At 32.8% G+C, this 14,818-nt stretch overlaps 1 protein-coding gene across 4 annotated transcripts in view; it reads right to left on the bottom strand.

Annotated features, from left to right (window-relative positions):
- Positions 1-14,818, bottom strand: part of LOC145263112 (uncharacterized) — a 206,576-nt gene that overhangs the window by 121,194 nt on the left and 70,564 nt on the right. For all 4 annotated transcript variants that reach the window (XM_080120051.1, XM_080120052.1, XM_080120054.1 and 1 more), the window contains exon 3: positions 4,418-4,477. In XM_080120051.1, the coding sequence (XP_079976177.1) occupies positions 4,418-4,477 (60 nt within the window). The remainder of the gene's footprint in view (positions 1-4,417; positions 4,478-14,818) is intronic.

Genomic DNA, 14,818 nt, shown 5'->3' with positions numbered 1-14,818 from the left:
AATAAATGTATATAATGACACAAATAAAGTGAGAATCGATTCAAACACGCCCTGTTACAGTATTATTTCAGTATCTAAGTAGATGCCAGATACCTGCAGATTGCAAACTGTTCACTGCTCACATTCAGTATGCCACCATCTGTCTCAGAGAGTGGAGGATTTTGTTTGTTGTCATTAACACACTTTTTAAGCACTATGCATATGAAGTTTATTGTTATGGGGGTTAAATGGTAATAAGAACGAGGGAACAAAGGATTTTTAGGAAACGAACATGTATTCATATATATTACAGGCAAAGTGAGTTGAGCAAATCCATTTCTCAACGGTAGGACGTTTGCACACGTCCAGCTTGGTCGTGTGTCAATCTCAGACTCCGGGCACCGGTACTCGATACCGGAAGTGATGTCACCAACAGGAGTGACGTCATGAGATAGTCCATTAATCCCATGGAGGAGCGTCTCCAACATTTATGAAATGCAAAATTTCTCAGTGATATATTAACTATTGAACTTCGTAATGAAAGATCATTATAGTGAAAACCGTTTTAAAAATCATAGTAACATTACTCTTTAAACTAACAAAAATTGATAAATATTTTTTAATCATCTACATCTTAATTTAGGTCATAAAGGGTTAATTAATGCATGGAATAAAGTATTGACACAAATTGTGGAATTAGTGAACGAAATTGTTATTAGGAATGAAACCGATTCACTCAGGAAATGTTCAAATGCACAAAATAAGATCAAGATCAAGGCTTATTACTTTCAATGATGTAAACAATCAGTATCATACTATGTGAGGCCCCTAGAAAGCATACAAGACACCAAAATATACATAATACTAGCAGACCGTCTGAAGTAGCACGGTCGTAAGATACACTTAAATATATTTTAATTCATGCAGATGACGTATTTATTATTATAAAGATAATTCTATATAGATTATTATATTGAATATAATATATAGTGTGGTTTCAAAATTAAAAAAATATATAGTCTGTTTATTATACAAACATTATTGGTTACATATGTGCATACATGTTTCAGTGGAATCCCAATTCAGAGAGACCCACCTCATCAGACCAAAAAAGAATATTGATTCTTTTTTGGTCTGATGAGGTGTTATAATAAATTGAGATTCCACTGAAACATATCTGCACTTATGTAACCAATAATGTTTTTTATAATAAACAGACTATATATATATATATATATCGGCTTTGTCCTACACTGAGCACTCTTTAAAATATCACACGAGTTTCGTTGGATTTATATCGAGGAAATGAATCGATGTGACCGAGCTCGGTTGTCTAGGGCAGGTCTTGTTAATCACATGACAGTGCATGATGATAAAAGTCCCGTTGCTGTTGGGTTTCATCCAAACCAATAACTGGCATCAATATCATGTCTGCTTAAGGGTATGCAAGTCGCTGGCAGGACTGAAAAGTCATCTTGGACACATGGACATCCGTGACTGGGGGAGTGACTCTTGTCTAACAAGACATTGCAATCAATATATATATATATATATACACACACACACACACACACACACACACACACACACTAGAGCCCTGGAATATGGCATTAATCCATTCCGGGGTTGGGATCATAAGGTGGACTCACCATAAGCAAAATTTTATACAGTACATATTAAAAATTAGTAACAAAATACAGTACAGTATATAATACACATGTATATAATCAAATAACATTATAAATAACATGGTTGGGTGGGGCAACCAGGGGCAGGAAAACCATTGTATTCCACCTTGTAACCTGAAAAACCATATCCCAGGGTTCTAATGTGTGTGTGTGTAACTTGTGTGCCATCAGCTAGAATCGAAACTAAAACGTACAACTCTCCACCCTCATTCTTTAGCCTCTGAGTCCCACACACACATATATATATATATATTTCACCTGTAATCCTTTTCTAAAAGATGGAATCGTCCAATCATCAAAGACAAGATTCAAGCACACAAGCAAGTAAGAACGCCCAGATGGTCAATAGAGTTTTATAATTATATAGGTAAAATCATAGAAAAATATTTTTAGTATACAAATATGTGGTTTATTCCAAAGATTAATCTTTGGAATTTATAATTTATATACAATTTTGACATATAGCCCTTGTGTATAATGGTGTAATCTAGGAGTCCATTTTTCACAAACGATATATTCTGGTGTACTGTACGATTCTAGGGTCTTCGTATATAATTACCTGGCACAATGTAAATTAAATAAGTGTTGTCTTACTAGTTGGAGACACGTCTTCGACAATCATTCCGGCTAACTTTGTTGCCATCAGGCTGAGATATAGTTATGCTCAATCTCAGGAGGTCCATCCTCCCAGGCTTTACCTTTTTCAGAAAGTGTTTATTTCTAATTGGAGAATTCTGAGAGAACTGCTCATGCATTTTTTGTAGGTGAAAGCATGCTAATCCTCATATGCTGGCTTTTTAAAACCACACCTGATCTTGTGTCTAACATTCCAAAGGGAACGTAAATAAAATATTATATATACGTATATTTTTCCTCTTGTATTTAATTATTAGTTTTGAATAATATAAATGTATACATCGTTTTCTTTCTTCTCATGACCTTCATTTCCAATAAAATAGAAAGTTGGAGAACATGAGCCGATGTGAAGGAACACGTCAGGTGGTCAAACAGGTAAGGTCTGTCATCATAAATAATGGAACACACGTCAACACAATTGTTCAGTAAGACATTTACGGACTTGACAAAAAAAAAAAAAAAATTGCTAACGTTCTTTGGAATTTTAAATCATGAGAAAAGATATTTCATGAAGAAAAATGAAAATGAGAAGCCTGAATAAAAAGAAAGCAAAAAAAAATATCAAAATAATAGAAAACAATGAGAAAATGGAAAATTATTTTATAAATTTTTCAAAGAAAATATTTGTTTGAAAATAATAAAATCATTATATAAGAAATTTCTTTTATCCTTTTTATAAAACAAATTTAAAATGAGAAAAAAAAAATGAAACGGTTTAAAAACATACTAGTCAATAATTTTAGAAAATTATTAAAAAAAAATAAATAAAATGGCCACCAATCCTAAAAAACAAAATGGCCACAATACGTTAAAAATTTACCATAAAAAGTTCAATTTTATACACATTAAAAAGCTCATGTAAAAAAAATATATATACTTCAAATTTAAAATATAAAGTTTTTTTTTTTTCCTTTCCTCAAAGGATCAAATTTATTCCAAAGACACGTACACTTTTCATGTTAATTTAAACAAAATATTTAAAAAGATAAAAATTCTTGTAAAAAGAAAAAAGTTTTTTCAAACTTTTTTTGTGTTAAACAGAAATTTTTTTCTAAATTACAAATATCCTTAATAACTATTTTCACATGACAATCGTTCAAAGAAATATTAAAACATTTGAAATAGAAAACAAAAATATTCATAATGTGTTAAAGAGTTTCAGTTGAGGAAAACAATCAGGTTACTTGAACACAGACATGATTGCAAAATATATTTTGTTTGAATTAAAAATGTTTAAAGGTTGAATTAGAATATAAAAGCAATTTTTAATACATTTACATCATGGAATTATTCTAATAATCTCAATTTAAAAAATATAAAAATAACATTTTTAAAAATTCATAAAATAAATTCATAAAGTTATGATTAAATATTGAATAAATAAAATATGCATAATTTATTTTAAATAAATGATTGCAATTATATTAATTTGGTATGAACTATAAAACTTAAATCCCAACGTATAAATACATTTACCAAATTGTAACAATTGAAAGAGAATAGTTTTCCAGGAACAAGAAGAATTCACATTTTTATTTACAAATATCATTAATAACTACTTTCACCTGACAATCTTTCAAAGAAATTTATATTAAAAAAATATCTGAAAAAGCAAATTTACATCATGAATTTTTTCCTGATAAAATTAAATTTTATCCGTTAAAAAATCTGAAAATAAATCTTTAGAAATTCATTAAAAAAATTTGAAATTGACTAATTTAATAAACCTGCATAAAAAGTCAAATTTTAATTGCAATAATTCCAAAAAAAATATTTTAAAATATTAAAATAAAATTTTAAAAATTCATTTAAAAATTTCCTTTAGTTATGATTAAATAAAGAAAACATAAATGAATAATTTATTTTAAATAAATAATTTCAATTATATTTATTCAGTATAAACTATAAAACAAAAATCCAAAACTACGGATACATTTATAACAATTCAACAAGAATAGTTTTCCAAGAACAAGAATTCACCATTTTTAATTACAAATATCATTAATAACTACTTTCACCTGAAAAAGTTTCAAAGAAATATTAAAAGAAAAGAAAAAGCAATTTTACATCAATGTTTATAAAGAGAATGGTTTTCCAAGAAGAACAAGACTCACCAGTTTCAAGAATTCCCATAAATTTTGTGTTTCAAGAGCATCGGCAAATGCTTCATAATCCTGTGAAAAAATAAAAACAGGAAGTTTAGCTAATTTTACATCCTTCAATTTGTAACATCTATTATATATTAAAGCTGAATTAATCAACGATTGTTTCCATAAGGCCATTTTTCTTAAATATTTTAATCGCACAAAATATATGCTAAAGTAATGACTGTTTTGGGATTAAATTATAATTAGCTTTAATTAGCAAATAACTCACAAAGTGACCCATCTTTTACAAAATTTCTGTCTATCACGTTCTCATTCTTATTTCATAAGAGCTATCATTCACTTTCATGAAACAATGGAAATGAAGTTTTTACAGTTCTTTCAGTTAGATGTTGACATCCTACATACAGCGCCTGGTATTCCCAAATGGTCATCCATCCGGTACTGACCAGGCTCAATGTTGCTTACCTGTTATGTTTACGTGATGAGGGTCATTCCAAAAGTAAGGCTTATTTTTTATTTATTTTTTTTTTTTTAACTCAAAAAGTTTAAGAGCTATGAAGATGAGAGTGGCATCATTAAAACGAGCAATCATTTGTGCTCCAGGTCACAACCATTCTCAATGCACTTTTGCTAGGAATTCAATGATGCAACTCTGCTTCGGACGCACGTTAATGACAGGGGTTGCTTTTCTTTGAGTCTCACACCATCAATATCTGTAACACAGAGATTAAACTTTCAGGTCATGAACGCAGAAGTTTAGTCATCATAACAATACAATTTGCAGTCCCCTCTAATCCATTCAGATGGAATAAAAAAAAAAAATAGGAGACATTACTTTAGGAATACCCCTCATTTATACAGCAATTCACATCGGCCAGCTTTATTAGTTTTTCTCCCCAAAAATTATTTTCTGGACTGTTAGATTTTTCAATTCTCGCTTGTCTGATCGGGTTGATTTTAAATTACAGTCCCATAAGAAAAACGAATAAATCATGTCAAATTGAAAACAACCATTACATTCATACGCAAATAAATAAATAATGCAACAGTAATTCACTTTCTCAAATATTCTCACAAGTGACATTAGAACCGTGGAAAAAGTTTTGTAAGTTTTAATGAGAAAAAGGAGAACAAAAAAACTCATTGTTTCTTCATTTTTGAGATGAGGTTTGATTATTCATATTATTTGGACTGCTGTTCTCATCTTGAGTATTATTTTCACAACGATCATCTACTAAGCAGAATATGCTAACCGTCTCTCTCTCTCTCTATATATATATATATATATATATATATATATATATATATATATAAAAGGCAAAATGTGTGTGACCATTTCGTGTAGGTATCGCAAAGGCTTCTTTCGCATACGCACCCGGGTAGGGGGGGTACGATCACTTAGAACTATTTATATACCCGCTAGATAATAATATTTACGATTTGGGAAAGCGCGTCGCATCTAGATTTACTTACAGCGACTTTTACAAAGTTATTGCTATTTTGGCTTCTCGCATGTTGATTCGGCTTTTTCATATAAAAAGCGAAACTAATTCAAAGCTAACACGGTTCTCGGCATCGCGGCGGGAATGTCCACAAGCAATCAGCTTTGATCAATGTTGTATATCAGACAGTTGCTATTCAATCTGGACAATTTGGAGCTGGTTTCCCCCTCCCCAACTTCTGTTGGGGGAAAAACAGTCAAATTTGGGTAAACAAACCCAAACGCTGCATGACTTCTATTTGACCTTTTAATTAGGTCAAATGGAAGCAGCAGTGTTAACTTTTATTGCAGACACCTGTTTTTAATAGTTAAATAAATAAATTCAAACATGTCTCCGTTGTATGTTGCGGTGGCCCAATGGTTAACGTCGCATGGTTTTTTTTTTTTTCACACTTTAATTTCCAACTTTGCCTCAAGGGTTCGGGTTCAATCCTCATACTCACCTACCAAAACATTTTTTTTTATTATTTTACCCCCCCCCTCCCGGGAGTTTTGATTTACCTCAAAACACCCGGGGATCGCCGGGTACCCCCACTAATATGTATATAAAAGGCAAAAATTTTATATATGTCCGACAAAGGCTTTTTTTTTTGCCGGGCTTCTCGGGGGGGAGGGGGGTTTACTATGTCTTAGAACTGTTTATATCCCTCCTAGATCATAATATGTACGATTTGCAAACGCGCGTCGCGTCTAGATTCATTTACGTCGACTTTTACACAATTCTTGCTATTTCAATCAAATCAATTGATTACCTGCTCTGTGACTTATTCCACAATAAACTGTAGTCTACATTGCACTGTAGAGAACCTATTGTTGATTTTATAAAATTATTCTATTCTAGCAGTTCAGCTCGGCTTTGCTTGGGCCCTATGTACTGTTCATAACTTTATGTGCATATGTACACACACAATATATATATTAAAAAGTTTGACTAGTGTCCAGGTAACCTACATCTAAAATTTCAAATGTTTAGACCCAAAATTGACAGAGGAATTTAGTAGGGTCTGCAAAGGTCAACTCTTTCAACTTTGACCTCTTGGCAGCCAAATTTTCGCCCCAAAACTGATTAAAAAGCTTGCTGCATGTCTGAATACACTTTATGTAAAATTTCAAATGTTTAGACCCAAAATTAGTTGCATAGTCTGCTAGAGACCGCAAAGGTCAAATCTTTTGAAGTTTGACTCCTTGGCAGCTAAATTTTTGGCCAAAAACCGATCAAAAAGCTTGCCTTATCTCTGAACACACTTTATGTAAAATTTTAGATGTTTAAACCAAAAATAGGCTGAGTAATTTGGTAGAGACTGCAGAGATGAATTTTTTTTTTAACTTTGACTCCAATTTTGATCCCTTAACATTTGTTTTGGGCTCAAATCAAATTAAAAAATTTGATCTATGTACTGTCCATAACTTTATGTGTATATATTAAAAAGTTTGACTAGTGTCCACGTAACCTACATCTAAAATTTCAAATGTTTAGACCCAAAATTGGCAGAGAAGTTTGGTAGAGTTTTTAAAGGTAAAATGGTTGAACTTTAATCCCTTGACAGCCAAATTTCTGACTGAAAACCGATTAAAAAGATTTTCCCACATTTCAATACCCCCTATGTCAAATCTTGAGTCTGTAGACTGAAAATCGACAGTAGTTTGATAGGGAAATGTATACACACAGACACACACACACACAGACAATTTCACTTTTCTAGATATATATAGATATAATGGCTTCAGTTAAATTTTAAAATGAAAAAGTCAAGTATCATGCTTCAATTGTGTTCTAAATAGAAACATTTATTCCAAATGCTCCCATGTCATATCAAAGAACCTACAGTTGATTTTATATGCCAGCCTTTCTGCTTGTGTGATAATAACATTTCTCAAATGTACTTGTCCTGTCAGGTTGTATAAAGGTGTTAACTTTGGTCAAAATCGCCTCTTCCTTTTCCATTGGATGTTTTTGATTATCAATACTTATCAATGACATTCTGAAACAAAGCATATCGAAGAACAATGCCAGATGCATAAAGTACATTTGTTTCGGAGTCCATAGGGAACAAACTAACGCACACATACACACAGACTAAGTTCTTTTTTATGTAATAGTAGAGATAGAGATATACTAGCAGGCTGCCCAGCGTTGCCTAGCTGTAAAATACGTTTAAATATGATATTTTAATTCATGCAGATTTCATATTTATTAATTTAGAACCAAACTTTTATTGATTATGTTTTTCCATATAAATATATATAGTGGTGATTTTAAGTTAAAAAAAAAACATGATTTTGGTGTCATCATCTAGAATTGAAAACAAAACATTTCGCTCTCTAGCAGTATTCGCTACTATCTGAGCTAACAACACATGCATATCAAAACTTGAATTAACATATTTAATATATAAATATATATCTGTACAGGTGTAGAGCATATGAATAGCATCGAAATATGCCTTTCAAGTTCCAATTTTTACCTCTTGCCCATTATTTATTTTTTTTCTGACCCCGAACCTAATCAATTTTGTTTCACAGATTCGAATACACCATATATTAAATTTCAAGTCTGTAGACCAAGTAGTTTGGTAGAGACCGTTTCACAGACAGAGATTTACTCTAAATGCAGATCCAAATGCTATGAAAATATGCACAAATAAAACTGTGCATAATGAAATAAAACTAATTATTCAATAAGAGGAAAAAAAAAAAAAAAAAAAAAAAAAAAAACGAATTTATAGGATGTATCCCACACCAGTTTTCAGGTAATTCTTTAGGGGGTTTTGTAATGAGAGAAGTATTTTTAAGATGAGCCGGATTCAGAGAAATATTTTCAATGGAAAAGTTTTGTAGACTTTATAATCAAATGCGAGAAAAACGAGAGACATTGTCATATGCTAAAAACAAAAGAATGAATTAAGAAGGCATACATTCACAAAAGAAATATTTTATATTTGTTTAAAATGGAAGTTTCTCAGCAATAAGAAAACCATAGAATGTTCATGAATATTTTAGAGTTTTTATAAAAAACAAGGAGGGTTCATTAGCTGAAACACTGAAAAAGTCTGAATCAATTAATCAAGAGCCACGAGTTTCAGGGGGTCAGGGAAAACGAATTCAAAACTTCTCGGCTCAATTATAATAATAATAACTAACCTGGGTGCCCTGGGTGTTTGGAGGTGTGTGTTGAGCAAAAATAGTTGTAGTAGTAGGCAGGCAGGCTCGAATCCATGACGCAAAGGTGGAAAAGAAAGTGGAGGTGTGTGTGTTTGAGAGTGGGTCCGTAGATCATAAAGATCAAACGGTTCGAATTCTTGTAATGCAAGTAGAAAAAGAAGCATGTTCTTAACACCTGAAGAAGGTCGCAGGCTGTAGCGATCGAAACATTGTGTTAATAACACCCAAGATGAAAATAATAGTCCAATTAATCAACATAACACAAGCATTCACATCTCATTTCAAAAATACAGAATTACAGTAAGGAAATGTCTATTTTTATGAATGCAATGTCTTTTTCAGTCATTTCTTTAGTCCTTTGACGCCAATCTATATATCGATAAAAGTGAGAACGTGTGTGTGTGTGTGTGTGTGTGTGTGGACAATTCTCAACCTATATACTCAACAAATTTTTTATCTACAGACTTGAAAGTTAGTATATAGTGTATTCAGACATGTGGAAAACTTTTTAATCGGTTTTCATCCGGGGGGGGGGGAAGGGTTGCTCAAGGGTCAAAATTGAAAAACTGGTACTTTGAGGTCATTGGATTTTTATCTGTTTGTCAACTGTTTCATGAATGCGCATGCGGAAATCATTCACATTATGTTAAGAATAAGTAAATTTGAACAATTTTTTAAAAAAATCGTATAAAGCTAGGCTAATGGTTATCGTACTTGACTGTCTTTAGGTTTTGGTTTCGATCCCAGCTTGAGTATTTTTTTTTTTTTTTTTTTTAGTTACAAGTGAACTTAAAAAAAAAAAAAAAAAAAGATAATACTTGCATGTACATTTTTCGGTTTCTTTCCCGTTTTTTTTTTTTTTTTTTTTTTGTGTTTCATTTAAAAAATTTTTTTTAGGGATTTAACGTTACATTTAATACCGGGCAGCGCCGGGTACATCTAGTAAGTAAGTAAAGCTTCTTCACTGTGTGATGTTTAAAAGACACTAATAAATTAAATACAGGGCTCTTCAGGAGTATTACTTTCTATTCGACAGTTTACATGGTTCAAAATTCATTTCAATTTTTCCTACAGGCGTTACAAATGGTCACAACAGATTACGGAAATAAATTTTCATAAGTACCAAACACAGGTTGATTCATGACACAGATACATTGCGCAGCTTATCACGTTCATTACCAAGAACGTACTTGAAACTCGTAACTTTTTTTTTCAGAACATAAACTTTGACATATTGTGCGTAGATAAACATATTCATGGGGGGGGGTGCTTGTTATTTTCAATAAAACAATATCTCTAGGTATTTTTTGTGTAATACAAAATTTTCATTCATGTAAGTAAATAGACGGCAATGTTCTTTTTATAATCAATACTTAAAAGATGCAAGTTGAAACTGTTACGAACTAGGACAAGAATTAGTCTATCACCGTCTGCTTCCGATTGAAGTTAGTGTTGATTAGAATCAGTTAAAATGCTGGATTATCTTCATGATCTTATCAGTTTCCATAAATGCACTGCCCAGATTTACTTCTTTAACGCTGATAAGTAAATACAGATTGTTATTTTTAACTGGCCAGCAGCTTTTTATTTTATTTATTTTTTTGACTAGCCTGGGTGTCCGGCGTTGCCTGGGTGTTTGGAGGTGTGTGTTGAACAAATTAAAAAAGAAAGTGGTTGTAGGCAAGTAGGCCCAAACCCGTACCGCGAAGGAGAGAAAAAAAAACTGACGTCTTTGCTGTTGCTTCCATCGCCAAACCGGAAATGGCAAAGGTTTAAATTAAGGCTAGTCAATCGAAAAGACTTTAAAAAATATCGGCAAAAAAGCGACCTCTCCCTGTACAAAAGTGCCCAGTTGAGGGTGACGGAATTAATGTTTTTAGTCAATTTTTTTTATATTTGTCGCCCGAAGGGTTGAGTTCTAAAACGATACCAATCTTGTGAAAATCCGTCAGCTCTGTCGAAAGTTTTAGGCAGACATACAAACATACATACATTTAAACAGACAGGTGAGATTTATATTATAGAAAATGGCCTTTTCTTCTTCCTTCGACTTTGTTGTCTATTATTCAGTCTTCACATGATGTTTACAGGACACAAAATAGATTAAATACAAGGGTTTTCTTTCTATATATATATATATATATATATATATATATATATATATATATATATATATATATATATATATATATATAACTTTCTATTAAACAGTTTCAATGCTTTAAAATCCATTAATGTTTTTCCTGAAAACATCACAAATTATCACAACAGATTACGTAAATGGATTTTCATAACTATCGAACACGTACTATGGACAAGGTTTTCAGACTCGATTCATGACGGCTAACGGAACGTACTTGGGCATATTAACAAACTGACAAAACAGTTAACTCGTTTTTTTTTTTTTACAGAACATAGTTTAACAAAATGTGCGTAAATAAATATTAAAAAATAAAAATAAAAACAATGTTATTTGTGACCAAAAAAAAAAAAAAAAAATCATGTATTTTTGTGTAAAAAAAAAAATAAAAAAAATACGTCCATATATCTAAATAAACGTCAATATTATTTTACAGTCAATTAAAAAAAAGAAAGTTGGAACAGTTACAAACTAAGACGAGAATTAGTCTATCACAGTCTGCTTCCGATTGAAGTTAGTGTTGATTAGAATCAGTTAAAATGCTGGTTGACCTTCATGATCTTATCAGTTTCCACGAATGGGTACTTATGTAGAATACGGACCGTGCTGAAGTATTAACGTTACTATTTATAAACCCAGTATTAACAACATGGGAGGAGCCTAACAGTTTATTCGTCAACAACTAACATATGCAATTCATTTTCACTTCAACATTATGTAAAGTATAGCGCAGTTCGTATTCTGCACAAGTTGTAGCGACTCACTACAAATATTAAAAGTGGTTGTACAAGAAACGTTTCAGTTGTGCGTGCAGCTGTTGTCTACATCCACGCAATTTCCGTGCACAACACAAAAACTGCCTCTTCACGCGGACGTATTCCAAAGCACCTCACGTGACAAAGATGTTTTTTTTTTTTTTTTTTTTTGCCCAATCGGATTACGAAGGAAGAAAATTTCAAAAATATTTTTCCTAACAGCTTTCGTTGGAGCCGGTTTGAAACCCATAAAGACATGCACGCCAAAGCCAATCAGTCGCTGGAAAAGCCAGCCAGCATGCCGTAACAAGATAGACTCCGTCGCAGACCGACATAAAGCAACCAACAGTTTCGCGTGTCACGCATCTCAGTTCTCCACATGGAAGTACCAGATCAGCGAGAATTAATAGTCACCCTTTTTGTTTCATTTTGCCTCAGTCAGAGCAAGATGTCTCTTTATCTTGCTTTACGCATTTAATTCAAAACCTATCAGACTAAATACAAATAAATATATATATAGAGAGAGAGAGAGTCCTAGCGACCATACAAGAAGTTACAAACATTAACTTTATTGCCAAAATATTCCTTTCCTAAACATTTTACATTCTTACGAACTTTATCACCTTCTTGACTTGTGCTGTGTTCGATTTAACGGACTAAGCATATAGCACTCTTGCATTTTTTTATTACTCTTTTACAGTGGTCGCTGGCGTTCCTGAAAGCAGCTTTAGTCTCGGTGCATCTATTACATTGGTAGGTATGGAAAAAGTGATTTCTCTGCGCGATGGCAGCAGCACAAAGGCTGTAAATGACAAAGTTCTCTCTGATTCTCTCTCCTCTGATCTCGAGCGCGTGGTACAGTGGGGGAAGAGGTGGCTGGTTACCTTTAATGCATCTAAAACCAAACTCCTATCTTTACATCATCAACGCTCTGATCCCCATCTAGCATCAATTGAAATGGAGGCTCTCATCTAGGGGAGGCCCCATGTTTTGACAAGCTCCTGGGCTTGACCTTTACTTCTGATCTGAAATGGAACACATACATCAAGTCTGTTGTCAAGGTCGCTGGAAAGATGATGGGATCCTTCTACTGCTCCAGAAGATATCTCACTTCTAATGCAATTCTCTATCTATATAAAAGCCAAGTACGTCCAAGGATGGAATACTGCTGCCACATCTGGGCAGGAGCTGCTAAAAACAGCCTATCCTGCCTTGACAGAGTACAAAATAGACATCGTGGCTTAGTGGGGGATGCCCTTTTTTCTACCCTGCAACCTCTCTCCCACAGAAGAGACGTTGCGAGCTTATCTTTGTTTTATTGTCATTACCATGGCAGGTGCTCGTCTGAGCTCCAATCTCTGGTCCCCCCTCGTCAATCTTTCACAATAAACACCCGTCTAGCTGAAACCACTGTCAAAAATTTTCCACACTCTTTATCTGTGCCTAAATCAAAACGTACATTCCATGAACAAAGCTTCTTTATTAGAACTGCACGCCTGTGGAACTCTCTACCGCTTGCCTGTTTCCCTCCTGACTTCAACATGGATGTCTTCAAGTCCAACATAAACAAATTCCTGATGAACCGCCCCCCCCCATAAGTAATGACACTTTATCAAATCTCCAATAGTAATGAATACTGCAACACTATCCCATTGATTACTGCACACAAAATAACCCTTATCCCCGAGTGGCTCCTAGGCCTTGATAAACGGTGACCATGTAAATAAAAAAAAATTAAAAAAATAGCTTGTTCAGTATCACGACCATGTTAATTTGTTTATATTAACAAAAAATATATCTTGCTCTTTTTTTTTTATTGAGTACTCTGAATAACCTCATTGAATTCATTAGTTATCACTCTTGAATACTTTTAACCTGGTATATATCTGCATCTATTGCAAAATATAAAACTGCCAGACATGAACATTTTGGGTGTTTACGACAGGGAGAAAGCAAATAGCAAGTTGGACAAAGTCTAAAATTAATTCAGAAAGAAATGCTTGGCACTTCTATACTATCAGAACGAAATTTCGGAAATCGTAATACTGAATTTCACATGAAAACAATGGTATCTACGTATTCCTCTTATTTTTAAGATGATTATATAAAAAAAAATTACGAAAATCGATAAGGTAAAAAATTATTTATAGAAGAAAATAAAATATAGAAGAAAATAAAATAAAAAATAGAATTCATAGATCGTAAGACACAGGAGAGTTCAAAAAGGGGAGGGAATTTTCCATTTCGATTTAAACAAGATGGCGGCAATTTTTCACCTACTAACATGGAGTTTTTTTTGGGGGGGGGGTTCTTAATAATTCAGTAATATTCAGGTAATTTCCACTGCATAATTTGGAAGCTACCATTGTAATTTATTAGAATTGACCAAAAAATCCGTTGAAACCATTGTTTTTATCTGAAAGCGCCATTTATCAACTACAAATTCTCACCCCAATAGTGTAGAGGCGCCAAATCCTTTACTCTATTTTTATGAGACGGTTGTGCCATAATCTCATCAAGATTACAGCAGTATCCAATGCCCAAGGTCTGTTTAAGTTCCTGCCATTTCATAAAAAAATTTCTGTTCTAAAACATGTTTTGATATTTGGCAAAGTGTTCTATATCATTAGAAAGCAAGTATTCTGTTCTACAAGATAATGGTCATCGTTTCTTGTTCATAATTTTTTTGTTTTTCAGAACCGTCAAATGGATGGTCAAGTAGATAAAAAAATCATTTTCGACACCTTTTCGCCTTTAATCGAGGTCAAAAAGCGAGTGAAGTGACCAAGGATATTTGTGCCGTATATGGAGAAAACGCTATAGCTGAGAGAACTGTTCGAGATTGGTTT

The sequence above is a fragment of the Euprymna scolopes genome, chromosome 38, assembly GCF_053919585.1.
Source record: "Euprymna scolopes isolate OS-2025 chromosome 38, ASM5391958v1, whole genome shotgun sequence".
In the NCBI taxonomy this organism is placed as follows: domain Eukaryota; kingdom Metazoa; phylum Mollusca; class Cephalopoda; order Sepiida; family Sepiolidae; genus Euprymna; species Euprymna scolopes.
This window is presented reverse-complemented; position numbering and strand designations above follow the sequence as displayed.